Below are 24325 nucleotides of genomic sequence, written 5' to 3'. Positions count from 1 at the left end.
TATTAATAGGCATAAATCGCGTAAAAACAGACGAGCAATTATGATACGCTCCAATTCGCCCGGCATTCGCACCCTTTCGAGTTGATTAACACTGTTTCCTCTATTCCTGTTCATCGTTAAATTTGCACGAAGCATCGATTGAAATTAAGTGGTCGGATTTACAGACGAAAGACTCGTGTATGTTCAAAAGATAAATAATAATTATTTGAGGGTTAACCGTGATTTTGGAAACGAGACAGAGCGATTGGTAAGAATTTCGGCAATTTTATCATCGTGAGAAAGATAAGACGGTAAGGAGGAATCGTTAGCGCATTCGAACTTTCCCATGGCATCGGTAACAACCAAATTCCAGGCTGACGAACACGCTTCTTCTTCCCTGTTCCCCTTCAATCATCCTCCATTTCCTGCAAGCTCCGCTAACACCCGCTTGTTAAGACGGCGTCTGAACGCGCCAGGAAAGACATAAATTAAATTACCATCGAGTATCAAGTAGCCGCCTATGGGGAATAATTCGCCAACTGGGAAACCAATGATTTCCACGGAGAATAAGCAGGGAAACGAAAGAGGAAACAAAGTTATATCGATCTTCGCGAGGGTCGTGGTATCGACCGATCGATGGGTGGCTAATTAATTTGACGAGCGTGTGACGGGACGCGTACGGTTTGCTCGATGTCAGGCATCGCTAATTGCGATCCATCATGGATTATTAGTCCTATGGTAATGACGATCCGCGGCGTCGCCGATCACGCCAATTTTCCTCGCTATATCCGTAATCTTCTTGCCGAGATTGTGTTTCCGGACGATCCGGTTGATCGATCGTCGCGTATGTACTTATTAATTCACCGGCACCGCTTTCTTCTGTAAGCGTAATTTTAACCGGGCTTCTTTTGGTTCAGAGAAAAAGGCTCGAAAGAAGAGTCTTCCATCGTTTACCTTTGATCTTGACAGCACCCTCCGAGTAATTAAAAAACGCGAGCAAACGAGACGAGTGGTGGTACACTTCATCCCTTACACTTTCTCTGAACTAAAAGAAACCAGAGTTCCTCTAAGCTCATCGTAACAAACGTCATTTTAAAGGCTCGTATGACCCCAACCTGAAAGGATCCTACTCTGTAACGGAGCAACTTTTCACTCGGCCGAGCGTGCTGTCAAACGTTCAGCTTATACGCTCGAAAACGTTCATTAAATCTGCCACGGTCCCCGTTGCAACACAACGTATTGTCCCCGTTAGGGCCAGGGGCCAGTTAATTGGTCGGTTAGTAGGTTAATTGACGCATTCTGTTTTTTGTTTTTTGTTTTTTTTTTATTTCTTCTCTTTCTCAATCAACGAGGTATCAGTACGCGTGGATAACGAGGTTAAATTGCGGTTGCTCCTTGAAATCTGACCTCCTCCGTACACTTTCAGCGGCCACAATGGAGATTCTGTTTAACCTTTCCCGAGTATTTCTTCTTCTTGTACGGATCGCGGGAAATATTTCGCCGTCAGGACGGGAACGATTAAAGCAGAAACGGGAACGCGTCGGTATGATAACCGCTACTCGTTACGGAACGTTTCTTTGCGGGATGACGCGACGTAGGAACGCGGTTATCGTGCAGGATCTTTTAAGAATTAGATGAACTGTTCGCATTTATTTCATGCCATCGGATTCTGCTAAACTTTCTCTGCCTCGAAATCGGCCATTTGATACGCAATAACATAGTTAATTAATTCCAGCGTAATCGTTCGCAATAAGAAAGTCGTAAGAGGAGGAAGAGATCCTTGTACCGCGGCAGGTTGATCGTCCTGGTGCTTGGTCACTGGAAGATAACTCGGAGGATACGTGGCGTGGCGATCCGATCGGCATGGACCGAGACCGTTAAACGTCCAGCCACGAGAAAGAAACTACTACTCTACCCTACATGCTTCGAATAGTGTTCCGATCGGTGGCCTCTCTGGGGCAAGGTCAAGAAGCAAAGAATATAAAACTGTCGCTGACCGGTGTATCCAGACACGCGCGCGTTGACCTCTTTTTCCTAGCAATCGTTAAGAACAGCTTAAGCGCGACTCATAGATAATTGCTTCTCATTTAGAAAAATGAAAAAATCAACTCTTCGAGGAATCGAATATTTTTTCAAGAACCAAATTGAAATTGTCCTAATTCCGCAATTTCCCGAGGAATCGTAAATGTATAAATATTTAATTGAATTTTGATCGAGGAGTTATTAGAAAGAATATTGTGTAAGATTAAAGCTTGACAAATTAGCCATAACTTCAAGCGTTACGAATTCTAACTCTGTCATATTTTCTCGAATTTATCCCTTCTGTAATTCATTTCTCGGGCTTCGTAGAATCGCGGCTGGAAGAGGCATAAATTTGAATTCTAGAATTCAAGAAGCAGCCGAGAGCGAAGCGTGAATTCTTGAAACGCTCGAGGACGGTGCCACGACACTCTGGGGAGTAGAGAAAATCGAGGATGCACTTGGACTGTTGTGTTTATACTTTCTGCAACGGCGATAGTAAACGTCGCCGCGGTCTAAGCTGCCATTAACATTCATAGTCGCGACGAGGTTTCATAATGCCCCTGGCTCGTCCACCCTCCAGCGACTTCCTAAACACGTGCGGGGATCTCTACGTGACAGGGTTTCGTGAACGCACTCCGGGAAGAGCCGCTTGGGGCCATTCAAATTTATGCTCGCACATTTTCGGCACGTCTGATGTGTGCGAATAAACGTAAACAGAAGAACCTTTCGGGATTTCGATCGCAACCCCTCTTTTCAATATTTCAACTTCAATCGTCGATTTGTTAACCGAGAATGACGTCGTGCATCTTTGCAAATTTTTCTATTATCTATTCGAAATAAGGAAACTTTGCTGTATCGACAGCCGTAGGCCACTATAGAAAGTTTTCTCTCTTTCATCTGTATTATTCATAGAAAACACCCCCTCATTATGTATTACGAATATTCTTTCCATCCAGTGTACCTATTTGCAAATGCTTCTGTGGAACTGCAATTTCGATTTTTCTGTTTATCACAATCGAAAAGGAAAGTTTTCAGATTGCGAAACTGGTTGTTACGCAAACCTGTCAGGAATATGGAACGAAATTTGAATTTTTATTAGGAGCGAGAACGACCAAGCCGATGCAACCACGTCTCGAAGACGAATGCCATGCAATTTCTCGATGTTTGAAGGAGGAAAAATTGCATTTCTCGTAGGGGCGGTAGGGTGAGGAGAAGAAAACAAACGGACGGGCAAAACATGGAAGAAAAGGAGCATGGGAGGAATAGAACGTGTTCCTCGGGTTTGCAGAGGAACTGGGCCGTGGTCTCGTGTTACCCGTTTCCCGTATGGTGCACCAGATCCCGCAAAAAGTGACACATATTTCTGGGCAACGAGAGGAACGAGAACTCGGTTGACCGCGAGCACGCGCAACGATATCCGGCAAATGATTTTCGCTAGCCATTCTTTATTTTAAAAAATCATTCTTTTCTAAATGATTAATTCTTTCTGTGAAGTAGAACGAAAGTTGTGAGAGGGTCTTATGAAACGTCTGATAAATCAAAATTTTGTCTATTTTCTATCAAAAATATTTAAACTAAAAAGAGTCCACGAGAGGATGGCCGTCAGTCTCGAAATCACTCAGGTAAACTCACAAGCTAGACATCGCTTCCGGATATGAAATTGATGTTTGCGTACCACTCTCGTGGAAGAAGACTGCATTTTCTCCTGCAAACAGGAACATCCTCGAATAGAAGCGATACTCGAAGTAAAACTCACGTGATCTCGTGTATTTTCAGGAGTTATTTGAGATTGCAAGCTTTCCATTCGCTTATCTTAAAACTAGGATATCAGAATCTTTTCCGTATCGTCTTATAATTTAGTTGAAGGGCCAGGGTGCAATCGATGATTGGACAGATTACTCGTTCGTGACGGGGAACTTTGTTTTCGGGATGCTCTGTAATTTTTCGGACTGATTTGAGGCTTCTTGATTCGCGGTTTCGAAGGAACAGCTGGAAGATTAATGCGATATTTATGCTTCCCTTTGCGAATCTCCACTTTGTATTTAAGAAAAAGGTAGAGGTATTTGACTGTTCATCTTTCGAAGTAGGAATCGTCCAAGAAATTGGTACCTTTCGTATCCTCGAAATATTCCAAAGGAATTTATTTAATGATAACTTGAAAAATTGGTATCTTTTATCTATAAAAGAGACGTCGCGAGAGAAAATAATTTTGCATCGAACATAATAGAAAAAGGAAGCGAATGAATTGAAAACTGAAAATCATGGTTCCGGAGCAAAGGTTTCAATACAAAACGTGGTGACACAAATCAGCAGAAATTGACCCAGATACGGGATCCTTTCCTCGAAAGTGCATCGAACAATCGAACCCAGTGCCGGTTGATTTATGTGGCGTGAAATGTGTTGACGTTTCTTACGCGCGGCGACCATGAATGCGAATCAATGTTTTGAGACTAAACCATTCAGGTTGATCGCGATCGCGAACGTGATTCGCTTAAAATGATAATGAACCACACCGGGAAATATTGCTCCAGGAGGTGTGCGCTTGCGATCGTTCGAGCGAACTTTCTGCTATTGAAGATGAAACGATTAAACCTCCGAGTTCATTTGAGAGAAACGATCGAATTTGAAGCGTCGATTGTCCTTTTGTTTCGAGGATACAAGTTAAACGAATTCGTAACGGTACTACCGATAGATATTTCATCGAACTCTTTATCGATCACCTCTACTAAATTTAAAATGAAAAATGTTTCAAATAACCATATCAGCCAAAAGGGTGGAAGCCACGAAATTACCTTGATAGATTCTTCAACGACACTGAAGGATTCTCTGCAATTTTTTATCGAATATCGATTTGAACTGGTCCACCCTTTCTCTCGGCTGTCTGTCGTCGTTGAAATACGAGGCTCGATAAAACCGCGTTATCCGTTGGAACAAAAACGATGAGGAACCGGTGGTCGGATTCCCTCGCTCGTGAATCGGTGTCAACGAGACAAATTGTCCGAAAAAACGACCGAGAAAGCTCGAAAGTCAGCTCGATGACCCGGTATGCGAAACGAGAATTCGGTAACAAGCTGGCTGCGATCCTTTCCGATCCGCAATCACTGCGTTTTTCTGCTATCGAACAGCTCTGCACCTGCCGTCGATTGAATTACCTTCATCTCTCCGCGATACACTTCACTGATGCTTGATTTCGCGGTTTAAAGGGGGAGATTTTTCTTTCCTTCGGGTCGTTAACGAAACAGGGTTCACCGATGTATTCGAAAAGAAAAGTGTAAAAAAGAAAGTCCAACGTTTCTTTGGGATGAAATTTTCTATATTTTCGATCGAGTGGATTTTCCCCGTAGCCCCGTTTCAACTAATATTCAGGATGGTCTGGAAATCCGTGTTAAATCAATACCTTGATTGACCGATGCGCGATGCTTGCGGCATGCGTATGTGTAAAACGCATAGAACCGTTCCCTTTTTCAATATACGCGCTCGTTTCGCATAATATTCGAGCCAGACCGATGGAAAACGTGGCTAGACGTCCGTGATGAAACGTTACGCGATATCTCGCGGTTTTACTGCCACGCGGTTTCTTTTATTTGCATAATAGTCGTTGATGACCCGTCGTAAATGCAATGGGAGCGTTTGCGCGGACCTCGCCCCTTTCATCTAGCCCTCTCCATTCGCTCTTTTTCCTTCCTTCGATCGCCATTCGAATAGAAAGTTGATGTCTTTAATTTACAACCCTTCTGTATTCAATTTATGATACGCATTCCATCAAAATATAATCATTCGCAGCGACTATTACTAATAAAACGAACTTTTCCAGTTGTTCGAACGGCGAAGGGTTAAATAAGTTCGGAATTATAGAAAATGTGATCGAAGGATGGTACTTCGGCGCGCCACCAAGGCACGCGAGGAACGCATAGCATTAGGTATGCTTATTAGCAACAGAAGCTCGCTAATTGGAGGAACAGAGAGGCCGCATCTGATACGTGCGTAGAAACGCATCAGAAGTCAGGGAGACCAGAGCTGGCGGGTACGGAAGTGGCAATAACTCGAGTCATACAGGTGTAACTGGTCGTGGAATAACTGGATAAACGCGTGCTTGTATCCAAAGGATCAGAAAAGTTTTGTTGCCAGTAGCCAGTGTGCAATTTGCATGTTTCAAGATTAACCACGGAGAACAAGAACCTCGAGCTACCGTCTATCCAAACACAATGTTGCTCCATGGATTTTCTTTCGTTCCTTAACTTTTGTAGCTTCAGGCTTCGTCAAAATTTCAACACATTTTGCATCGTTTCTTTATTAGACAAAATCATTATGAAATTATAGAGAGGATGGGATGATCTGGATAAATAGAGAATGTCGATAGCTGAGAATACTATGCTAAGTGGTACATTTCTGATTTCAGGGATCAGGATGCGGTGGATCGGTTACGTGGCCACAATTCTCTGGTGGTCGGGCATCGCCAGGTCTCTCAGCACGCTGAATCGAGGTCACAGTCAGTAATACTCTTTTTTGGTGATTTGATCGCGAGCATACACAATATGTTTATCCATCGTGTTCCCGAAGCCATGCGTGGAAACTGACCATCTGATATTCAATGTTCGAACGATTCAATATTCAACAGAGAGTATTAATCGATGATAGCAATTTGTGGATAACAGTTATTTAAAGAAACACACCTTAACGTGAAATAGATAGGTATCTTTTTGTTCGAGCATAAAGTGGCCGGTTCTGGTTCCATCGTTTTGACCGTTCGACCCTTAGTCGAACGTTTTCCCTTCTATCCCCCTCCCAGTACTCCCTTTCTCCACCTGTTCGAACGTTTCTCTTTCTTCTTCGTGTCGGGAACGTCCTCTGAAATGTGTAACGCCTAATTGGACGAGGAACTCGGTCAAGGTGCAGTCGGTCGAGCGTGAGAAAAGAAAAGCGAACGAAGGGGCGGATTCCTTGTTGATTCGAGGAAGAAATCTTTTCCTTTTTAACTCCTATGATAGCTCGTGGAATTTCCACTCGACCATAACGCTTGATGGAATCTTGTTAGAGTGTTAATTACAATTAGGAATTTTTCATGGAAAATGGTCTCCCTGCAACAATAGAACGCACCCTTCTTACTGACGTTCGTTACACGATGCTCGTTGGAGAATTTTCCAAGAAAAAACGAAAACCCTTTTTCGAATGAGCGGTCATGAATATTCTGAAACTCGAGGAGCGTTCTGATCTATTGCAAAAACGGTTCTCGTTTAATTAACAGCGGAGCAAAGTGCAACGAACGATACGCGAACGTATTTCTAACGGAGAAAACGAAACAGTGAACACACTGTGAACCGTGGTAACTTACGTCTCGGTTAACGACCTGGCCCGGGTCTACGTACTCCATCCGACGATTAAGTTTCCCTTTTTCCTCTTCCCCGTGTTAGGTATTCGCTTAACGAAGCTTATTTCGAAAGGAATAGTTAACGACTGTTCGATTATTAGACGGGCCATTGAGTTTATTTGAAAATCACTTGGTTAACGATTCATCCAAAATCTACGGTGGTTGCGATCGTTTAGTCGAACGTTATCGATCCTTGTACACCGTGACCTCGCAGGTCCCAGGATGCTTTCGTTAATTATAGAGAGAATTACCTGGAGACTCTTTAAACGATGGGTTATCACGCACCGCGCGTCAACACCGATGTGGGTCAGCTTGAAAAAACAAACGAAGATCAAACTCATTGGAAAATCAATTCCAATCAATTCAAATGCAGTTTTAATTTGGTATCACCAGACTCTGTCTGTCCACGTGTAGGTTACAAAATCACCCCGAAGCCGTGCAGGGTGCCGGGCCCAGAGTCAAAGGAGGGCACGTGCATGTTCGTGTGGGAGTGCATCAAATCGGAAGGCACGCACGTGGGCATGTGCGTGGACACGTTCATGTTCGGCAGCTGTTGCGTGCACAATTCGACGTCGAACACGATCACCGCACCCCATCAGCATCAATCGAACCCTTTGAGACCGACCCTGGCAGAAGCATTGGGCAACGAATCGACCAGGCCCACTCTCGCTTCTCTATCCGGCTTCCTGGTCACGGATTCGAGCACCACGCGACCCAGTCACCGTCCATCCGGGACGTTCGACTCTTTCGCGGGCCAGGGCAGACCGCACAGACCGCTATCGGCCGGTTCCGCTAGACCGTTGCAAAAAAGACCGCACGCGAAACCCGCATCCGATCACAAAGACAGGATCCAGACGTCGGTGGCTGCGGCCTCGTCGAATTTCTGGGAGAAGAACCAACAGAGCACCAAGAGACCCGGCTCCTCTGATCTTTGGGAGAAGGGATCGCAAAGCACCAAGAGACCAGGATCCTCTGATCACTGGGAAAAAGGATCACAGAGCACTAAACGACCTTCCGATCTTCCGGAGAAAGGATCTCAAAACGCGAAGAGACCAGGGCAACAAAGTACCAAGAGACCTGGTATCTCTAATCTCTGGGAGAATAGCACTCAAAGCACCAAGAGGCCAAGTCACAATACCCAGAATCTTCAGCAAAAGACTAGACCAGAAGATGGTCAACACACGGCTGTTAAGGAGAAGGACTCTTCTTATACCACTTATCAGAATCATCACCAGGGTTTCAAGGATAAAGTGGACACGGCACATAACACGTTAGTGATAAGGCTACCTGGGAAGGAGCAAGGGTCTAGTAAGGATAAGAACACTAGGCCGAACAGGCCGAACAACCAAAGACCGTCGGAATCGAGACCTGACGATAGCAAAACGGAGGATGCGGATCTAAGTGTCCAGGAGTCGGTGCACCGACCGAGCGTCAATTCTGTCGATGAAAATGTAAGTAAATTTTTTCTGTGACGATGTTGGGAAAATATTTAAAGGTGTCTGATTGTATTTTGATCAGGAACCTGCGAAGGAACCTCATCCCAGTTTGAACTTCATTCATACCGAACGTCCGCAATGGGCGACGAAGCCGATATCAGCGAAACCAACGACGGAATTCTCGAAACCGTTTTTCTCGATCAAAACGACCACTTATCGACCGGTGTCGATAAGTGATCAATCAGACACGAGGCCAAACTTCATCTCCAAACCTAGCACTTCGAACGTTTCTAGGAAGACTACGACCACTGCCAGGCCGACTTACGCGAGTAGCTCCACAACCAGGTATTCGACTATGTCCTTACGTTCTAAAGTGTCAGGGACACTTGCTTTTAACATCTCTGCGAAGAAACTTCGGTAGAGCACAAGTTCTAGAGCAGCAACTTCAAACTTTTCTTTCATTCTAGCGCAGCCGGATCCGTGCCACAGACCTCTCACTGGCAAGTAACCACAGAGCCAGCGTTCGTCACGAAACAGAGGCCAGTGTCATCGACGAAACCGATGAGTTCCTCCGAGACCGCTAAACCTATCGCCACCAGTTCTCATTTATGGTCGGAGAACAGCTGGACGCCGCCTAGGCCGTCCTTGAAACCACACTGGACGGACAATCCTAGCCTCCTTCAGAACGGACCTGAAGCCTTTCCACCGCGACCGAGTTTCAAACCGACCGAACCGCAAGAAGTACGTGTAGCTGTTTCCTTAATGTATCTTGATACTATAGTTCTACATACTATTTATAACATTAGTTGGTAGATGCTTGAATAATTTTTAAATAATAGGATAGTCGTCTCATTATCAAAAACCTTAAAGTGGGGGATTTGAAAGGGTCACACACGAATTGTTAACCATCTTCCCGTCCCTGCAGAGTACCTGATGAAACATAATCTTGCTAGTCCACGTGAACGATCCTTTCCACGCGCCACTGGCCATAATTACGAGCCGTTCTTCCCTATTCAAGAGATGGAATACTGTTTTACGAAGCATCTTATCTGTAAATCGGTTCCTCCTCGAGGAACAACTTCATCAGGTTGTTTCCTCGATGGAGAATCTCGTAACCCGCAAGATTATTACATTCTATCGATAGTTTTCTTTTCATCCATGGTTACTGTTAATCGCGACAAAGAAGCATCGGCTCGATTACACAGCCGATTGAGCGCGGCTAGATGGAAAAGTTGATTGATCGTTTTTGAAAATGAATAAATGCGGAAACCGCACGGTTAATACGCGGCTTGTCAGCCATTCCATATTCAATTCCATGGATGATATTTCTTTTTTGCAGAGTACCGAGTTTCATAAACCGCTCGGTTCAGCACACTACATAACCACGTCCCATTTCGAGACATCCGCCAGGCCGAGACCCACGAAGAAGACCACCACGTCCACCACAACAACCACCAGCACCACCAGTACGACCACCAGTACTACAACAACCACCACAACCACCACAACGACCACTCCAAAACCAGATACGACCGTGACCACTAGCGAGCCAGCCACGAGGACAGGCTCGGTGTTGACAGTTCCCGCGGCAGCGGAGAGCAAAGGTATGCAGTGCGGTGTACCACCGCTGTTTCCGCGTCCAGAGACGAGGATCGTCGGTGGCAAGGACGCGCCGTTCGGTCGATGGCCTTGGCAGGTGTCCGTGAGGCGCACCTCGTTCTTCGGCTTCTCCAGCACCCATCGCTGCGGCGGGGCGGTGCTCAACGAGAACTGGATCGCGACCGCGGGACATTGCGTCGACGAGTAAGTAAATATTCATGGCTGGAATCGAAGAGAAATTCTCAGCATTCGAATTTCCTTCCGCGGCATAACGCGATCCTGTCCTTCGATCCTGTTTCAGCTTGTTGACCTCTCAGATCCGTATCAGAGTCGGTGAATACGACTTCTCGTCGGTTCAAGAACGTCTACCGTACGTGGAACGAGGTGTAGCGAAGAAAGTGGTTCATCCGAAGTACAATTTCTTCACGTACGAGTACGATCTGGCATTGGTCAGGCTGGAAAGCTCGTTGACATTTGCCCCGCATATCTCGCCGATATGCTTGCCAGCCACCGATGATCTGTTGATCGGGGAAAACGCCACTGTTACCGGATGGGGGAGATTGAGCGAGGGTGGGACCCTACCCTCGGTGCTGCAGGAGGTAAAACTTGTGATCGTAAATTATAGGAGATCGCGTGCCAACTGGCAACGGTTCATTTTACAATTTTTGGACGGTGATATATCGTCGAGGGTTGAAGGGATGATTAATCTTCGATGGGTCGTTCGAAATTTTTTTGGAGGAAAGGGTAATACGTTTTGTGTTTCAGGTTTCCGTGCCTATAGTGAGTAACGATAGATGTAAGTCAATGTTCCTGAGGGCTGGTAGACACGAGTTCATACCAGACATATTCCTGTGCGCCGGATATGAAAGCGGAGGACAAGATTCCTGCCAGGTATATCTCTTCATGTTTTACTTATTCTTACATTTAGTCATTTTTCAGAAACGATACGATTAGAATTTCCTCGAATAAACATCAACGAGCGTCATTTAGAAGGCTTTTATGCGTGTACTACAGGGCGACTCGGGTGGTCCTCTTCAAGTAAGGGGAAAAGACGGTCGATACTTCCTCGCCGGCATAATATCCTGGGGTATCGGTTGCGCGGAGGCGAATTTACCGGGGGTGTGCACGAGGATCTCGAAATTCGTCCCGTGGATCCTGAAGAACGTCACTTGACCCAGTTACGTTTTCGTCCATCATTTATCACGGGACCTTGATGACAGCTTAACGAAATCGATTCCTCGGAGTCTGAACGTTGCTCTGCGCGTGTCTTCGATTTCTTCGATGATTTCTTAATCAAAGTGGAAGAAAAAGGCAACGAATCACTGCCAAATATACGTGAAATTTCCGATCGACGACCTACGTTGATCCTAACAAGAGAACACGAGACTCGAAACGATAAACGCTTCCGTGTTTCCCTTTCGCGCATCTCCTAACGGTGATTTTATTTCGCAAGAAAACACGATGGAAATAAAGGCACGGGGGAAGATGTATCGGATTGAAGTTTGAGAAACTTCCATCTCGAAGACTGTCGCTTTGAAAGCGAAGCCAATCAAACGCAGATTACGCGAGACTGTGGAAGGTTTCACGTACGAGACCAATAAATAAAAGTCGTTCTTAAACGACGAAGGAACTCACAAGAATTGTATTTATATATATATATATACATATAAATAAGATAATAATATATTTCTCGTCGAATGGACGATCAAGCAACGTTGTATCAGCTTTTATCATCCTGTGTACATGAACAGAGAAGGAAGAGAAGTAAAGAGTCGCCAGCTTGACGTTGAAAAGGCCTCTGCAAAATTATGATATTATTAGAAAAAAAAAAATAATATACACTTGAAATTTCAGGCAGTTTCAGCAGCAAGCTCATTTCCACTTGTGTATAGCGAAGCCTGTAAATGCTAAATTCTTGCCCATCGTTTCTAATAATTAAATTAAATCCTTTTTATCCCTTTTGTCTTTCTGTCTGTCTGTCACTCTGTCTTTCTTTTATTTACAACTTACGAATCCTTGTACAGACATACATCGTAATACTTAAAGGTAGGTGTGTGCGAATTAGAAAAACTCGACTAAATATATATATAATTGTTTATAGATTATAACGATATTTATAAGTATGTCAAATAAACACATGTTTATTATTACTACTATGAAACTCGTCTGCTTTCCCTTGAACAGTGTGTACCAGAGTCTAAAGTATCCGTGAATTGAGCGGATCGTTAACTCGGCCAGCGATCAAAGTCACTGATGTTTCAGCATCGACGATGAAGTAGAGGTACGGATGGACGACCGTGAATGGCACTGGCCCAGCTCTTTCAAACAGTCCGTTACCTGTGACAGAAAATGCCTTTAAATATATTAATGCAGAAAAAGAGTTAAGAAACACCTCAACGCGTTGACTAATTAATTTCCTTAAGAATTTTAGTTTGATCCGCAGGAACGGATAGTCAACTCATCAAGGTTCTTATAAATTATTCTAGTGCACATGATTCGGAAATGTTTGGAGAACCTAATCAAACGTACAGAGGAAATAGGCAATAAGCAATGAATGATATTTATTAGCAATTTAGGAATTCCTAGTAGACAGAATAGAAGAGTAACCGCAAGGTCTTTTTATTTATTTCCCCTCGGTGTGAGTCAGACACCGGATATCAGCGATTAAATCCAGCTAACTTTATAACAATACTGAGAATATTCCCGATCCTGGCCACCGGTTGGTTACAATAAACCGGAAACAACGGCTCTTCGATGAGCGAGCAACGGAATCGGGGACCATTCGACATTTATCGATTGAAGGGAAAAATATTTTTCACTTACGTAAGTAGACACAGACAGGATTAATGAAGCGGAGAAGTAATTTCAAGATCAAAGAATCGGATTCATCGAGAGTTACATTTAAATTCCTTGAGAAACGTAAGTAGATCGATGTTCTTTTACTCTCGCGTTTCAAAGCTAGCACTTTCTCTTAAAGAAATTACGATCCGCAGACAGGAATCTCTTTTAAAGAGAAATACAAAAATCTATCTATATTAAAGGAATCCCTCGATGAATCAGTCAAATTCGCCACGCCTGACAATCCTTCGACCTTCAAGAAGATTTCTAATCCACCGTGTGTCTTTAAAGAAGTAAACGACACTTTCAAACAATTTAGATATTAACGGAGATTTCGTCAGGTTAATCGTTCAATCCAATGTTCTTTCAATATCCTCCTTTTACTATAATCCAAAAAATCCTCTTATCCTTTCTTTTTCAAGCTCTAATCAAGCAACTTCGGAAGCTTGCTTCGAAATTGAGAAACTTCTGCAAACTCGATTGAAGATGACTGGAAGTTAAGTTGGTGGCTGGTACAAAGTAATTTTCTTTGGCGACCGTCGAAGTTTGAAGGAGAGGTAGAGGATGAAGTGCAGTGGTACATAGAGAGTAGAGAACAGAAACCTGGATGATAGTATCGGTAATAGTCTCGACGAGGTGGAACGATCAAGCGGAGATCAGAATTGGTCGACTCACGAGAGTGGGTCCTATCTGGTTTCATATAATTTCTGATGTTGACACCGATGCTCTGCTGCACGTCCCTCGCGTACACCCCTAGATCCGGGGTCATCGGCGACAAGTCTGCAGCCCTGGGTTCAAACACGTCCAAGATTCCCAACTACAAATGAAAGTTCAATCATTTATTAGATAAAAGTAAACAGCTTCGAATGGAAGACTTAAAAGTGAACGCTTGAAATCAAGTTTAAAATCGCTCGTTCAACGTCTCGGTTAAACGTCGGAAGGATGAACGACGCTAAACAGTCCTAGGAATGCTCATTACCAACGGGAACGTCCGGCGAAGCCCATAAAACTCACGGAATGGTACCTATCTCTGAATTACGACCATTAGGCAATTCTCATTTTTCGCGTTTCGCTCCCCCCCTTACCGGTGGCGTTTCTTTCGAATTATCGTCAATTACGTGTCGTCAAGAAGGCCACGTGTACCGATAGGTTGGTTCGTGGAAGGCAACCATGGTTGAAAAGCGGAAAGCGCACTCAAGATCTCGGAGCTAACGCGATTAAGTAATTAGGAATTTAATGTCCGAGACTAATGGCAAAATATCGAGCAACGTGCGCCGGGAAATATTGTGTTCAATGAAACTATTCTCACTGGTCCGTTGAGGATCCATCGATGATTAACCCTTTTGTAACTTAACGTGAGTCTTCTAAAATTAGACGTTCAAGTGTTTAAACGAGAGTCTTCGAAAAATAGAAAAGTAACACCTAGGCTAATTCAATAATATAGCCATTTATTCGACCAAAAATGGTTACATTTAACGAGGCCATGCAACAGAATGATGTTCATACCCTCTGCAGGAAGGACGTCAAAGTGACAAAACCACGTAACATGAAGGACGGTATCGTGGCCCTGACCCAAGTGGCCTGTAATTGTTTCCTCAGCAACCTTAATGACTTCCCACCAAGATCTCTGGCCAGCCTATACGTGTCCCGCCTGTCTGTGGCCATCATCAGCAGAATATTGTACCTAGGATCCTGGAACGGGAAACAATCAAGTACAAAAAAGAAATGATGAACATAGGTTCGTGGAAAACTGGCTCTTACATCGAGAGGAAATTCAAGAGCAACCGCGTGCAACGATGGAAAATAAGCGAATGGTAAAACAGCGATGTATCTGGTAGCTGTGACCGATGAAACGTCACATCCGTTCACCAGAAATGATATTTCCGTCGAGTCTCTAACGGACGCCTCGTTCAGGCTCGTGGAATAGGGCTTCCAGATGCCTAGATCCTGCATCCAGATACCTTCGTCTAGAATTCAATAAAAAGGAACAAAAATTATTCTTTAATATCCTACGTGCTAAATTTCGAAGATACGATTCGATACTGCGTAACAGGATCTGTTATCGATCAATCGTATCGATCCATCTCGTCAATCATCGTGACGGGGTAATAAAAAAACTAGCGAGCCTGTTCCCAAACCTGGATAACTGGAGAAGAATCCCCTCGGGCCTCTGATGTTACGTTTCCTTCGATTGATCGTGCCGCTCATAGTGGAGGGTACAGTGGTCGACTGTTCATTCGACCCGGTTTCACCTGTGCTGATGGCTGTCGTGACTGGCGAATCGGTAGATCCCATCTCGTTCGAGACAGACTGATTGCTCGAGGAGCCCGTTGAAACGGTATTTGCATCTACAGCTGGTGATCCTGTCTGCGTCGGGATCGTCGAACTCGTCGTGCTTTCCATAACCGTAGTAATCGACACGGTAGATGTACCTATCGTCGTTGACGTGGTCGCTGACGTGGTCGTTGACTCCGGCATGGGTTCAGTAACACCAGAATCCGACCCGGTACTAGTGATAGGTGAATCGGTTGTCTGACTACCAACACTGGTTGATCCTGAATCTCCTTCCATCATCGTTGATGGACTGGTGGTTGGAGCTAGAGTAGAAGTAGTAGTACAGTTGAAGGAAGCGATATAACGTATAGTAATGTCAAAGTTTCTTCATTCATACTTGACGATCGAACAGTCGTAGGCTGAACAGTGTTCACGGTAGTGGTCGAAGAATCATCAGGAGGAATCGTTGTAGGAACTTCTGGTACAATGGTAGTCGTCTCTTCAGATGGTGTCATAGTTGGTCCAGGTACAGTAGTACCACTAGTGACATCCGTCAGAGTAGTACCCGAAGGGGTAGTTTGAGTGAATCTGTCTTGAACATCTTCAGTGTTCATCGTCATCCCGAATACTTCCACGGATGGTGTAGTCGAGATCGGTGTCTCAGAACCTTGTTGACTGGTCATTACCATGGTAGTTTCGTCAGGAACCGTCTCCGTCATAGTTTGTTCCGTCATCGAATTGGTAGTCGTTTCGGGTACAGAGGTGGTTTCGTTCATTTCCTCCTCAGGTATGGACAGATCGAATCCATAGAACCTCAGAATGTCCTCGTATTCGGGTCTTAGTTTGGTGTTCTCTTGATTGAGGGTCAAACCTCCAAGGAAGCCGTTCGCGTTCAGATACGTCTTTGAAACGTAGATATAAATTACTTTTACGTCATGGATCGTCGCGGTCGAGTTTCTTACGAAATTCGTTCGAAAAGAGCGATCGACCGAGAGCGAAATCGCCACTTAAAGAGGAGAAACTGCGCGTTCAGGCTTCAAATGAACCTTCGCCTCTCGTTCTGGCAGATTTTCTCGTTCGTCTTACGCAACAGATCTAATCGACTTACCCTCAGTCTCCGATGAATATCACGAAAACCGATCCTGGTGATCTGCCGGTCTCGTGGCAGGCCTAAAGCATCCGCTATCTGTTGCCTGCCTCTTCCTGCCGAGCCCTCGTAGAGCGCTGCCAGGACGAAGGCAACCCCTGTCGGCGAGAATGCAACGTTCCCGTGGGCTGTGTACTGCTGCAGAATCCTCACGCCTAGGTCGTTAATAACATCCGTGATGATGTCGACCGGCCGATGCGGAACCGGTTGATACCAGCCGTCGAACCCCACGTTGTCGTAGCCGTGGACGAGCACAGACGACACTGCTCGAACGAATATTTTTCAATGAGAAACGAACGAAAAGCCTGCATTTTTCTTTTCAACAAAATCTCCCGCAACGTATATTTCAATATTCCTATTATTCATAATTCTAAGTACTTGATAAAAATATTTTTATTCCTCAATTTTCTTCTGTTAATACGAAAATTACTCGTTGCTGAAATAGCAAGGGTGAACAGATATACCTAAACGTATGCATACGTACCCTGCAGCAGGATCAGCCAGGACATCCGCGCTTCCATGTTAATCGCGACCGGTTGCTTGGATCACTGACGAACGATATCGATACCGGTCAATAAATAACGAGCATGGAAAACGATCGTTCGATTGTTGTCGATTCACTGATGAAACACGACGCACACGTTGCTGCGGAAACGGACCGACAGCTCTATTAGGATTAGTCTTAGTCGTCTGCGCTCTACGTCGGAACTGGCTCGCTGGCGGATGGTGCACGCCGCCCGCTCCAGGCCCTGCCGGCCACTCTTGGATTTTTTAAACGGCAAGGTCGTCAGGTAGATAAACCCGTGTCTATGTACGCCGTCATATCGCGCGTCCGCCCTTCTCTTTCCTCCTCCGATTCCTTGCTAGGGCTACAGCTTCCTTGGAGGATGGAAACGCGAAGAAGGAGGAGAGGACTTTGATACAAATTGCTTAGACTAATTTTGTGGAATCAAAAAAAGGAAGAACTGTTTTATTTTATTTTGTTTTATTATTAATTACACTTCGTACACTTATAAATAAAATACGCTAATAATTTTTTAATGTATGACAGATTGTAAATATAGGTACGGCGTTTCACTGGATTTTGAAGATTTATGAACGTAAGAATTGTTAATCGATTTTAGTAAAGATGGATGAATTTCATTCTTGTAATCTCAACGAGTTCATTGTTTCCAGATGTAATATAGGATCCGACCTTTTTTTTTACACTCTAGGTGTTCGCACAGGTGTAATATCCCATTCTTCTGGGTGCGATCTTAATAAAGTAACAAGTTGTGGCAACTTCCACCGTAACGTAACAAGAAACAACTGAATCATACGCGTCATGTTGGTCTTGCTTAATCTTATTAAATACGGAGTCTTCCAGTGAAATTAGCAGCTTAGCGAAACAATGAACGAACTAACGAAATACTTGTTCAGAGACGACACGAGCATCAATTTTCTTCTGCTATCATCGAGAATGAATCTGGATATGATATTACACAATTCCATGATTTTTATCGATAAAACAGCTGCATAGATTTTTCGACTTACGAACTTACAAAGTATCGTTAGAATTTTCATACGAGCATAAATCGATGCAGATTCCCATCATGGAAAAGGATCGATCGTCAACGTCGAACGTTGCGTGGATATCCACGCAATATCCGGTGTCGTCCGTAACCCGCAAATTAGCCGTTCGTTCGTGATGGTAATTGCAAATGTGGCGTAAACGTCCGTGGACCATCGACGGATCGGCATTTCATTGGTAAGAATTATTTCGCGCTTGCTTTGTATTTCTCGAAGGTAATTACCGATGGAAATCGGCAAAACGATTGCCACTTCGCGCCGTTCACCATGGCCGGAGGGAAAAAAAAGGTTCGAGGAAGTCGGATGACGGGATTGAGCAAGGATTTTTAGGTCTTCCGGTGGCATCGACTGGTGCCAAGCACGGTTCTTTTTATCGATACAAAAACCGAATGGTAATCGACGCGAAGAAAATAGTGATTCACTGAAGAAGGGAGGACGAAATAAATGACCAAAGATGTAACGTGGGACTGGTTCGTTTATTCGAGGAGAAAGCCATCTAAGGCGGGTAACAATTTGCATAACTATACGTATCCTAGGAATAAAATTTTAAGAGACAAACGGTCGGATCAATTTACGTTCCTTGGATATCTTGCGTCTGTGCCAGTAGAGTTCCAGGAATAGAAACAAGAAAGACAACGTGACACCTGAAACGATAAAAAAGATTTATTAATCAAAGTGCAGTAGACCGGTCTCTAATAGTTGCACTATTTAAAATTTCAGAATTACCCATGAAGAGCACGAAGAATATCCCTTGCATATCAGCAACGTTCACCTTCCGTTTGTTCACCGCCTGATTACTACCTGGCACTTCCCAGCATTTGTCTTTCATCGGCATCCTCTCCGAGATCCACTTGTTCATCAGACCGGACTCCTGCATCCGATGCAATCTACACCGTTAAATATTCAAGTTGGTTCAGAGAATTTTAAGTTATAGATAGACTAAGTGTCTTCAAGTAACAGTTATAGACCGTTAATCAAGATGTTCCAGAAACAACTGTCACTTACTCCGCATCGATGACGGATAAATAGGGGCTATCCTGGGGGATGATCATCGCGATCGGCTCGTCCAGGAACTCGTCAGCGCTCAGAGAAAAGTGGCACCCTCCGGTCAGCAGCAAATCCTTCCTCATCAAGAACCTATCATTTCAGCGAGCTGGTTAATTTCAAACGAACATCTCCAGGTAAATTCCAATTAAACAACTATCTATAAACCTGAGAGAACTTCTCCAATCGATCAGAGCATGTTTTCCCTGTTTAACACCTTCCACCAATGATTCTTCCTCTGTGTCGTTGTGTCTACTCGCGTGTGACAGTAAAATCTGATACTTCTCCTCGTCAGTGTTTCGAAGATATAATTCAAGAAAGCTGTCGTTCGGGAAACCCCAAGTTATCTTGTCCTTGCGGGCCACCAGATCCTCTACGGTCAAGATGGACGCGTCCATTTTTGGGAATGTGAGAAAAGCGACCAGACTTCCGGAATAGGTCGCCACCACGACCATCACGATCAACCACCACACACCAATTAACATTCGTGCACTGTCCGACTGGGGTAGATACATTCCTCCTGAAACATTCCATATAAATCATAATCCTTCGCGTTTCTTTTTCATCAAATTGAACGTTAATATTCGCATGCTTGTCAACAGTTTTTATTATCACTGTGCAAATAGAATTATCTCTGTCACGCGCAGCTGGTAAAATTCGTAAGTTTACAAGCCGTTAATTACGCGGTCGTCGTCGGGTGCCGGGAGCGAACACGAATTCCAATCGGGTGAATGTTCACGTACGAAAGAGAAGTGGAGGCAGTTTAACGGGTAATGAAATGGTACCTTGTTGAAGAAGCGCCCCGTACACGTACCACACACACTGCCAGGACGAGTTCAGACCCGAGGCCGTGGTGCTGTACGGGCTGTACTTGTGAATCAGGTACAAGATCGGGCCCATTATGATAATGGACACGGCTAAACAGGCCCATGTCTGAAAGGCGAGCAAAGAAAGTGCGATTAATTGTTTGGGAAGAGCCCGCTACTTGGGACCAAACATTCTGAACATCCTATTAATAGCTCTGATATCGTTATCACACTTTGGAATGTCGAAACATTAGCGAGTACTTTTAGAAACAAGAGCTGATCTTGTCATTTATTTTTCGTTATCTTCAAACAAGTTAGGTTCACGTACCTCTTTAGTAAACGGCGAGGCGAACAATAGCGCCCTGGACAATTGTCTGGGCCTGGAAGTTAAGAAACTGTAGGTCTGCACGAATATAGGCACCGTGAAATTGATCATATCCTTTTCGTATTCGTTCACGGTATAGGCACAAGCTCCCAACAGCACCCTCTTCTCTCGAACCAAGTTGATCACATCTCTAGGCACTCTTCTCGTGGTCGACATCGTCATTTCTTTGATTTTCTGCGCGAGAAAATTTATCAAAATTGTAGAATTACTTAGAAGAGTACGGATGTATCCTTACCTCTCCGAGTTTGGCAAAACGCGAGGTGTTCCAGAGTTTTGGATTGTTCACCAATTCCGGTGTGATCACGGTGAACGTGAAATTCAATTTCTTACTCAGATGATTGATCACGTCGAAAACTAATCCTTCGTACGATCTTTCGCCCGTTTCGCTCGTTGAAATCACCTGCCATGGTGGGTTCTGAAACGATACTTTCTAATATTCCGTAGAAACTCGAGGATATTTCAGAAAAATGGAAACTTAGTGTTTACCCACGTGATACGTAGTGATCGGTAGATTAATGCCCCTGAATCCGTGAGCGATGTGCGGAAAAATCACGTCCGTCAGATTAACACCGAAAGCGAGGGTCCATGTGCCTATGTCCAACAGGTGAGCCACGTTTTTATCATGGGAGAAAAAATTTCCCCATGTTAACGACGAGGCAAACTTCCACAACGGACATCTACCGCACACAGCCTCTGAATCGAATATGCTTTGAGAAAGATGTATCTGATAAAAACGCAGTTTTAATTGTAATTCGTCGACTAAATACATTCATAAAAGACACGCCTTTAAATTTACTGACTCTGACGTTCGTTAGGATCTCCTGTCGCCTCTCGCGCTTCGTCAACCTCATCATCTCGAAGTCTTCCTTCTCAACCCTCTTAGACATGTCCATTTCGTTCATCAAAGAGTATTCCAGAGCTTTGGACAATGCTCGAACCAATTTCTTCACGTAACACGTCAGTTTAACCTGAAGCAAGAATCTTTTAACAATTATTTGTTATACGTTTTGAAGGAAACAAGGTGGGAGGGTTGCTCGATATGTCAGAAGTTAATTAGGTGATTTTCTTTCGAAAGAATTCAATTTATTCTCTGATAGATCGAGCAACCCTGAATGGGTAATTTTCTAAGAATATTCGATCGTTACTTCGCAGAAGCCGTCGTTATCGGTCGCGTTGTACATGAAGGCTACGTTTCCTCCTTCGGCTAACAAGTCGACGAAGGATGTTATGTTGGTCATGTTTTGCGAAGCAGTGTCGGTGATCACGTACAACCATTGGCTACTTGGATGAACCATCTTCAAGGATTTTGCCTTTGAAATAGAAACATTTCGTGAACCTTTTGCAAGAGCCGAAAATATACTAAGATTTGAAGTTGAATCGGAAATTACCACTTCCATGACATCCGCGACTATGTCAACCGCGGCGATCACCAGGAAACATCGTCCCAGTTGTTCCACGTGAAAATCATCCAACACCTTTTTCACTGAATTTTTCCTCTCTCTCCCTGTGCTGTGTCTCAACGTGAAAATCGATCTAGAGACCAAACTTAATTGTCTGTTCGGTAGCTTATCCGATATGGCCCTCATCACTCTGCCGATCGAGTCTCTGTCTGTAGGAAGAACCGTAAACAGAAGCATGATTAGCGATAAAAGGATCGTTCGACGTTATCTTCGACTAGTAGCTATTCTTATCACCGAACGTATCGTCGTGGAGGATGTTGATCACGTTCCAGGACGGAATGTTCATCATCCTCAGGTCGAGAAAGATCTGGGACAGTTCTTCTCCGGGCATGATGAAGGGAATGCTCAATCCGTCGTTTTCTGGGATTCTAGGGCAATCTGGATCTTCAAACAGAACGAATACTTTTCAAGAAGTTAAAAAAATGATTTTGACGAAGCGGTGAAACAATTTCTCCTGTATCTACTGTGCAATTGAATGACACTTCGATTAATGAAATCACTAATTGGAAAGATTTCCTACGATTTTAATGTACTACTCAACTATAAGGTGTAATTTCCATCATGGTATACCTGTTATTGCGAGATGTATGAGTTCTTCCTTTCGCGCCGCTTCGTGCAAACGCCACGTTAAATAACAGGTCGCCACGGACAAAAGTATCGTGTAATCTTGGTGAACGTGAACGAAAGAAGAAGTAAAAGGATTGACGAGTAATTAATCTTCAAGATCGAAACATTCGAGCCACTTACCTTGTCGCAAATTGACATTCCCGTCGCGAAACACACGTACAACGATACCACCTACTTGCGTCTCCTTTTTCACCGCGTCCGTGATCAGGTCGTACATGACCCCCGCGATGTTTCGGTACTCCTCTTTACTGCTGAAGAAACTTCTGTCTATGACCACCGCTGTTCGAACAGATTTCAGTTTTTTTTTTATCTGATTTTTTCCCAAAAATCGTGTATCAGTTGTGGTCAGAATTTAAGTGATACTAATTATACATATAACACACCACCAACCAAAACTGATAGCAATCGTTTAAAGACGACAAAACACTCGTACCCATGGTGGCGTTCGCGGTAATCAAAGATGGAAATTCATTAAAACTATTCCCACAATTGATGTTCCAGAGAAGAAAAAGAACCGATAACATCTCTATTGACAAACGAAGTAATAACGTTAGTATCGTTCGAAAGCTATATAACCGAGGACATCTGTGAATAATATATCACTTCATTAGTTTCGACTCTCTGTTATTACAACTTCGTCAGAGCGCAATCACGAGCCGACTAGGCCTAATGTGATCACGATGCACCACGAATCGGAGGAAAGGTCAGTTCTTCAATAACTTATTAAGGAACGATCGAATCCCCGTGAAATTGGAACAGGACATTGTTTAGCCTAGTTGCGTGCACTTCCAAGCTGATTACGACATTCGACGCGCTTTTAATATTCTAATACGTAGCTCATGGTGATAAAAATAAGATTTGTAAGAATTTGAAAAATTTTATATATCATCGATTCGATTTTCAACATTTCTCCAAGAATACTTGCAAAGAGTATATCGTGTAAGGTATCGACGAGTAACGTTATTACCTCGTCCGCGTGCGTTTGTCACTGGCACGAGACAATTGTATTGTTTCATATCGGTCGGAGTACCCACTTCCGTATAGCGAAATCAGAGATAAACTTGACGGCGTCGGTTACATTGCTCCAACCTACGCGTAGTCGCTGTTAATCGATTAAAAAAAAAAAAAAATGATCAAGCATTGCTTTGCAACTTTACTCTTCGTCGTCGACGCGTTTGAGATTCCTTTCTTCCATACCGTTCTTTGTTCCATTCTTCCAGTCGATGACTACACGCTTATTCTATGCGCGCGAACAGAAATCAATCATATACTAGTACTTTAAATATTTTTCTTTCAAACAGAGTATCTAACATTATCATCTACGCGCGATCATGATACGTTTATAATCGAAAAAATTAAACGTTCAGTACTGTTTTAACTATATAAACCGGAAGAACTATTACCTCTGTCCGGTTTAATCATCGATCTAATATTATCTACAATCATAATACATTTATAATCATAAGAATTGAACCTTCACGTTTTATCTTTCGCTACGTGACGTTTTGTAAAAAAAAAAATGTATAAAAGCGGAAGTCGGTAGGAGGAGACGAACGGATAGAATTTGAACTATCACCTCCATCCAGTTCTCAGCGTTTGCATTGGAATTCCAAGGCGGTAGATGAAACGTACGAAAGGTGCTTGGCACAGGAACGTACGGTGTACGATAAAAATTTCGATGCAAACAAAGTTAGAGAAGTTGACAAATTGAAATAACAAGAGGAGAACGAGTTATCTCGAGAATAGTTGCGCTTCTCTGCGTTCGTGACAA

General features: G+C 43.8%; 3 protein-coding genes across 10 annotated transcripts in view; 1 reads left to right on the top strand and 2 right to left on the bottom strand.

Moving 5' to 3' along the window:
- The window catches only part of LOC114883113 (serine proteinase stubble-like), a 49594-nt gene extending 37034 nt beyond the window's left edge, over positions 1–12560 (top strand). For 3 of the 4 annotated variants that reach the window (XM_046286999.1, XM_029200554.2, XM_029200556.2), the window contains 8 exons: positions 6401–6490; positions 7784–8820; positions 8888–9150; positions 9273–9546; positions 10145–10608; positions 10706–11003; positions 11170–11295; positions 11419–12560. In XM_046286999.1, coding sequence (XP_046142955.1) covers positions 6409–6490; positions 7784–8820; positions 8888–9150; positions 9273–9546; positions 10145–10608; positions 10706–11003; positions 11170–11295; positions 11419–11577 — 2703 coding nt within the window. In that variant the 5' untranslated portion in view covers positions 6401–6408 and the 3' untranslated portion in view covers positions 11578–12560. The remainder of the gene's footprint in view (positions 1–6400; positions 6491–7783; positions 8821–8887; positions 9151–9272; positions 9547–10144; positions 10609–10705; positions 11004–11169; positions 11296–11418) is intronic. The other variant, XM_029200553.2, reaches the window with a different exon arrangement.
- LOC114883114 (flocculation protein FLO11-like) lies at positions 12513–17379 on the bottom strand. 2 transcript variants are annotated; one of them, XM_029200558.2, is made up of 8 exons: positions 17148–17379; positions 16625–16926; positions 15914–16418; positions 15381–15839; positions 15004–15209; positions 14749–14934; positions 13846–14059; positions 12513–12741 (listed from the first exon to the last, which is right to left on the bottom strand). In XM_029200558.2, exons 1-8 carry the CDS (start codon positions 17182–17184, stop codon positions 12602–12604), a joined length of 2049 nt encoding a protein of 682 aa, XP_029056391.2. In that variant the 5' UTR covers positions 17185–17379; the 3' UTR covers positions 12513–12601. The 2 variants fall into 2 exon arrangements, with proteins under 2 accessions (XP_029056391.2, XP_029056392.2); XM_029200559.2 differs by having other exon boundaries at positions 13918–14059.
- A 1310-nt stretch (positions 17380–18689) lies between these two features.
- Positions 18690–24244, bottom strand: LOC114883136 (ionotropic receptor 93a-like). Of its 4 annotated transcripts, XM_029200615.2 has the most exons (16): positions 23522–23902; positions 22988–23080; positions 22675–22833; positions 22498–22593; positions 22162–22311; positions 21856–22076; positions 21613–21777; positions 21268–21435; positions 20958–21191; positions 20703–20882; positions 20411–20641; positions 20062–20209; positions 19445–19796; positions 19238–19369; positions 18959–19119; positions 18690–18876 (listed from the first exon to the last, which is right to left on the bottom strand). In XM_029200615.2, exons 1-16 carry the CDS (start codon positions 23568–23570, stop codon positions 18779–18781), a joined length of 2637 nt encoding a protein of 878 aa, XP_029056448.2. In that variant the 5' UTR covers positions 23571–23902; the 3' UTR covers positions 18690–18778. The 4 variants fall into 4 exon arrangements, with proteins under 4 accessions (XP_029056448.2, XP_029056450.2, XP_029056449.2 ...); XM_029200617.2 differs by lacking the exons at positions 22988–23080; positions 23522–23902 and adding an exon at positions 23958–24244; XM_029200616.2 differs by lacking the exon at positions 22988–23080.
- Positions 24245–24325: the final 81 nt, after the last annotated feature.

This window comes from Osmia bicornis, chromosome 9, assembly GCF_907164935.1.
Source record: "Osmia bicornis bicornis chromosome 9, iOsmBic2.1, whole genome shotgun sequence".
Classification (NCBI taxonomy): domain Eukaryota; kingdom Metazoa; phylum Arthropoda; class Insecta; order Hymenoptera; family Megachilidae; genus Osmia; species Osmia bicornis.
Note: the sequence above shows the minus strand (reverse complement) of the source record. Positions and strands in the feature narration are given on the sequence as shown.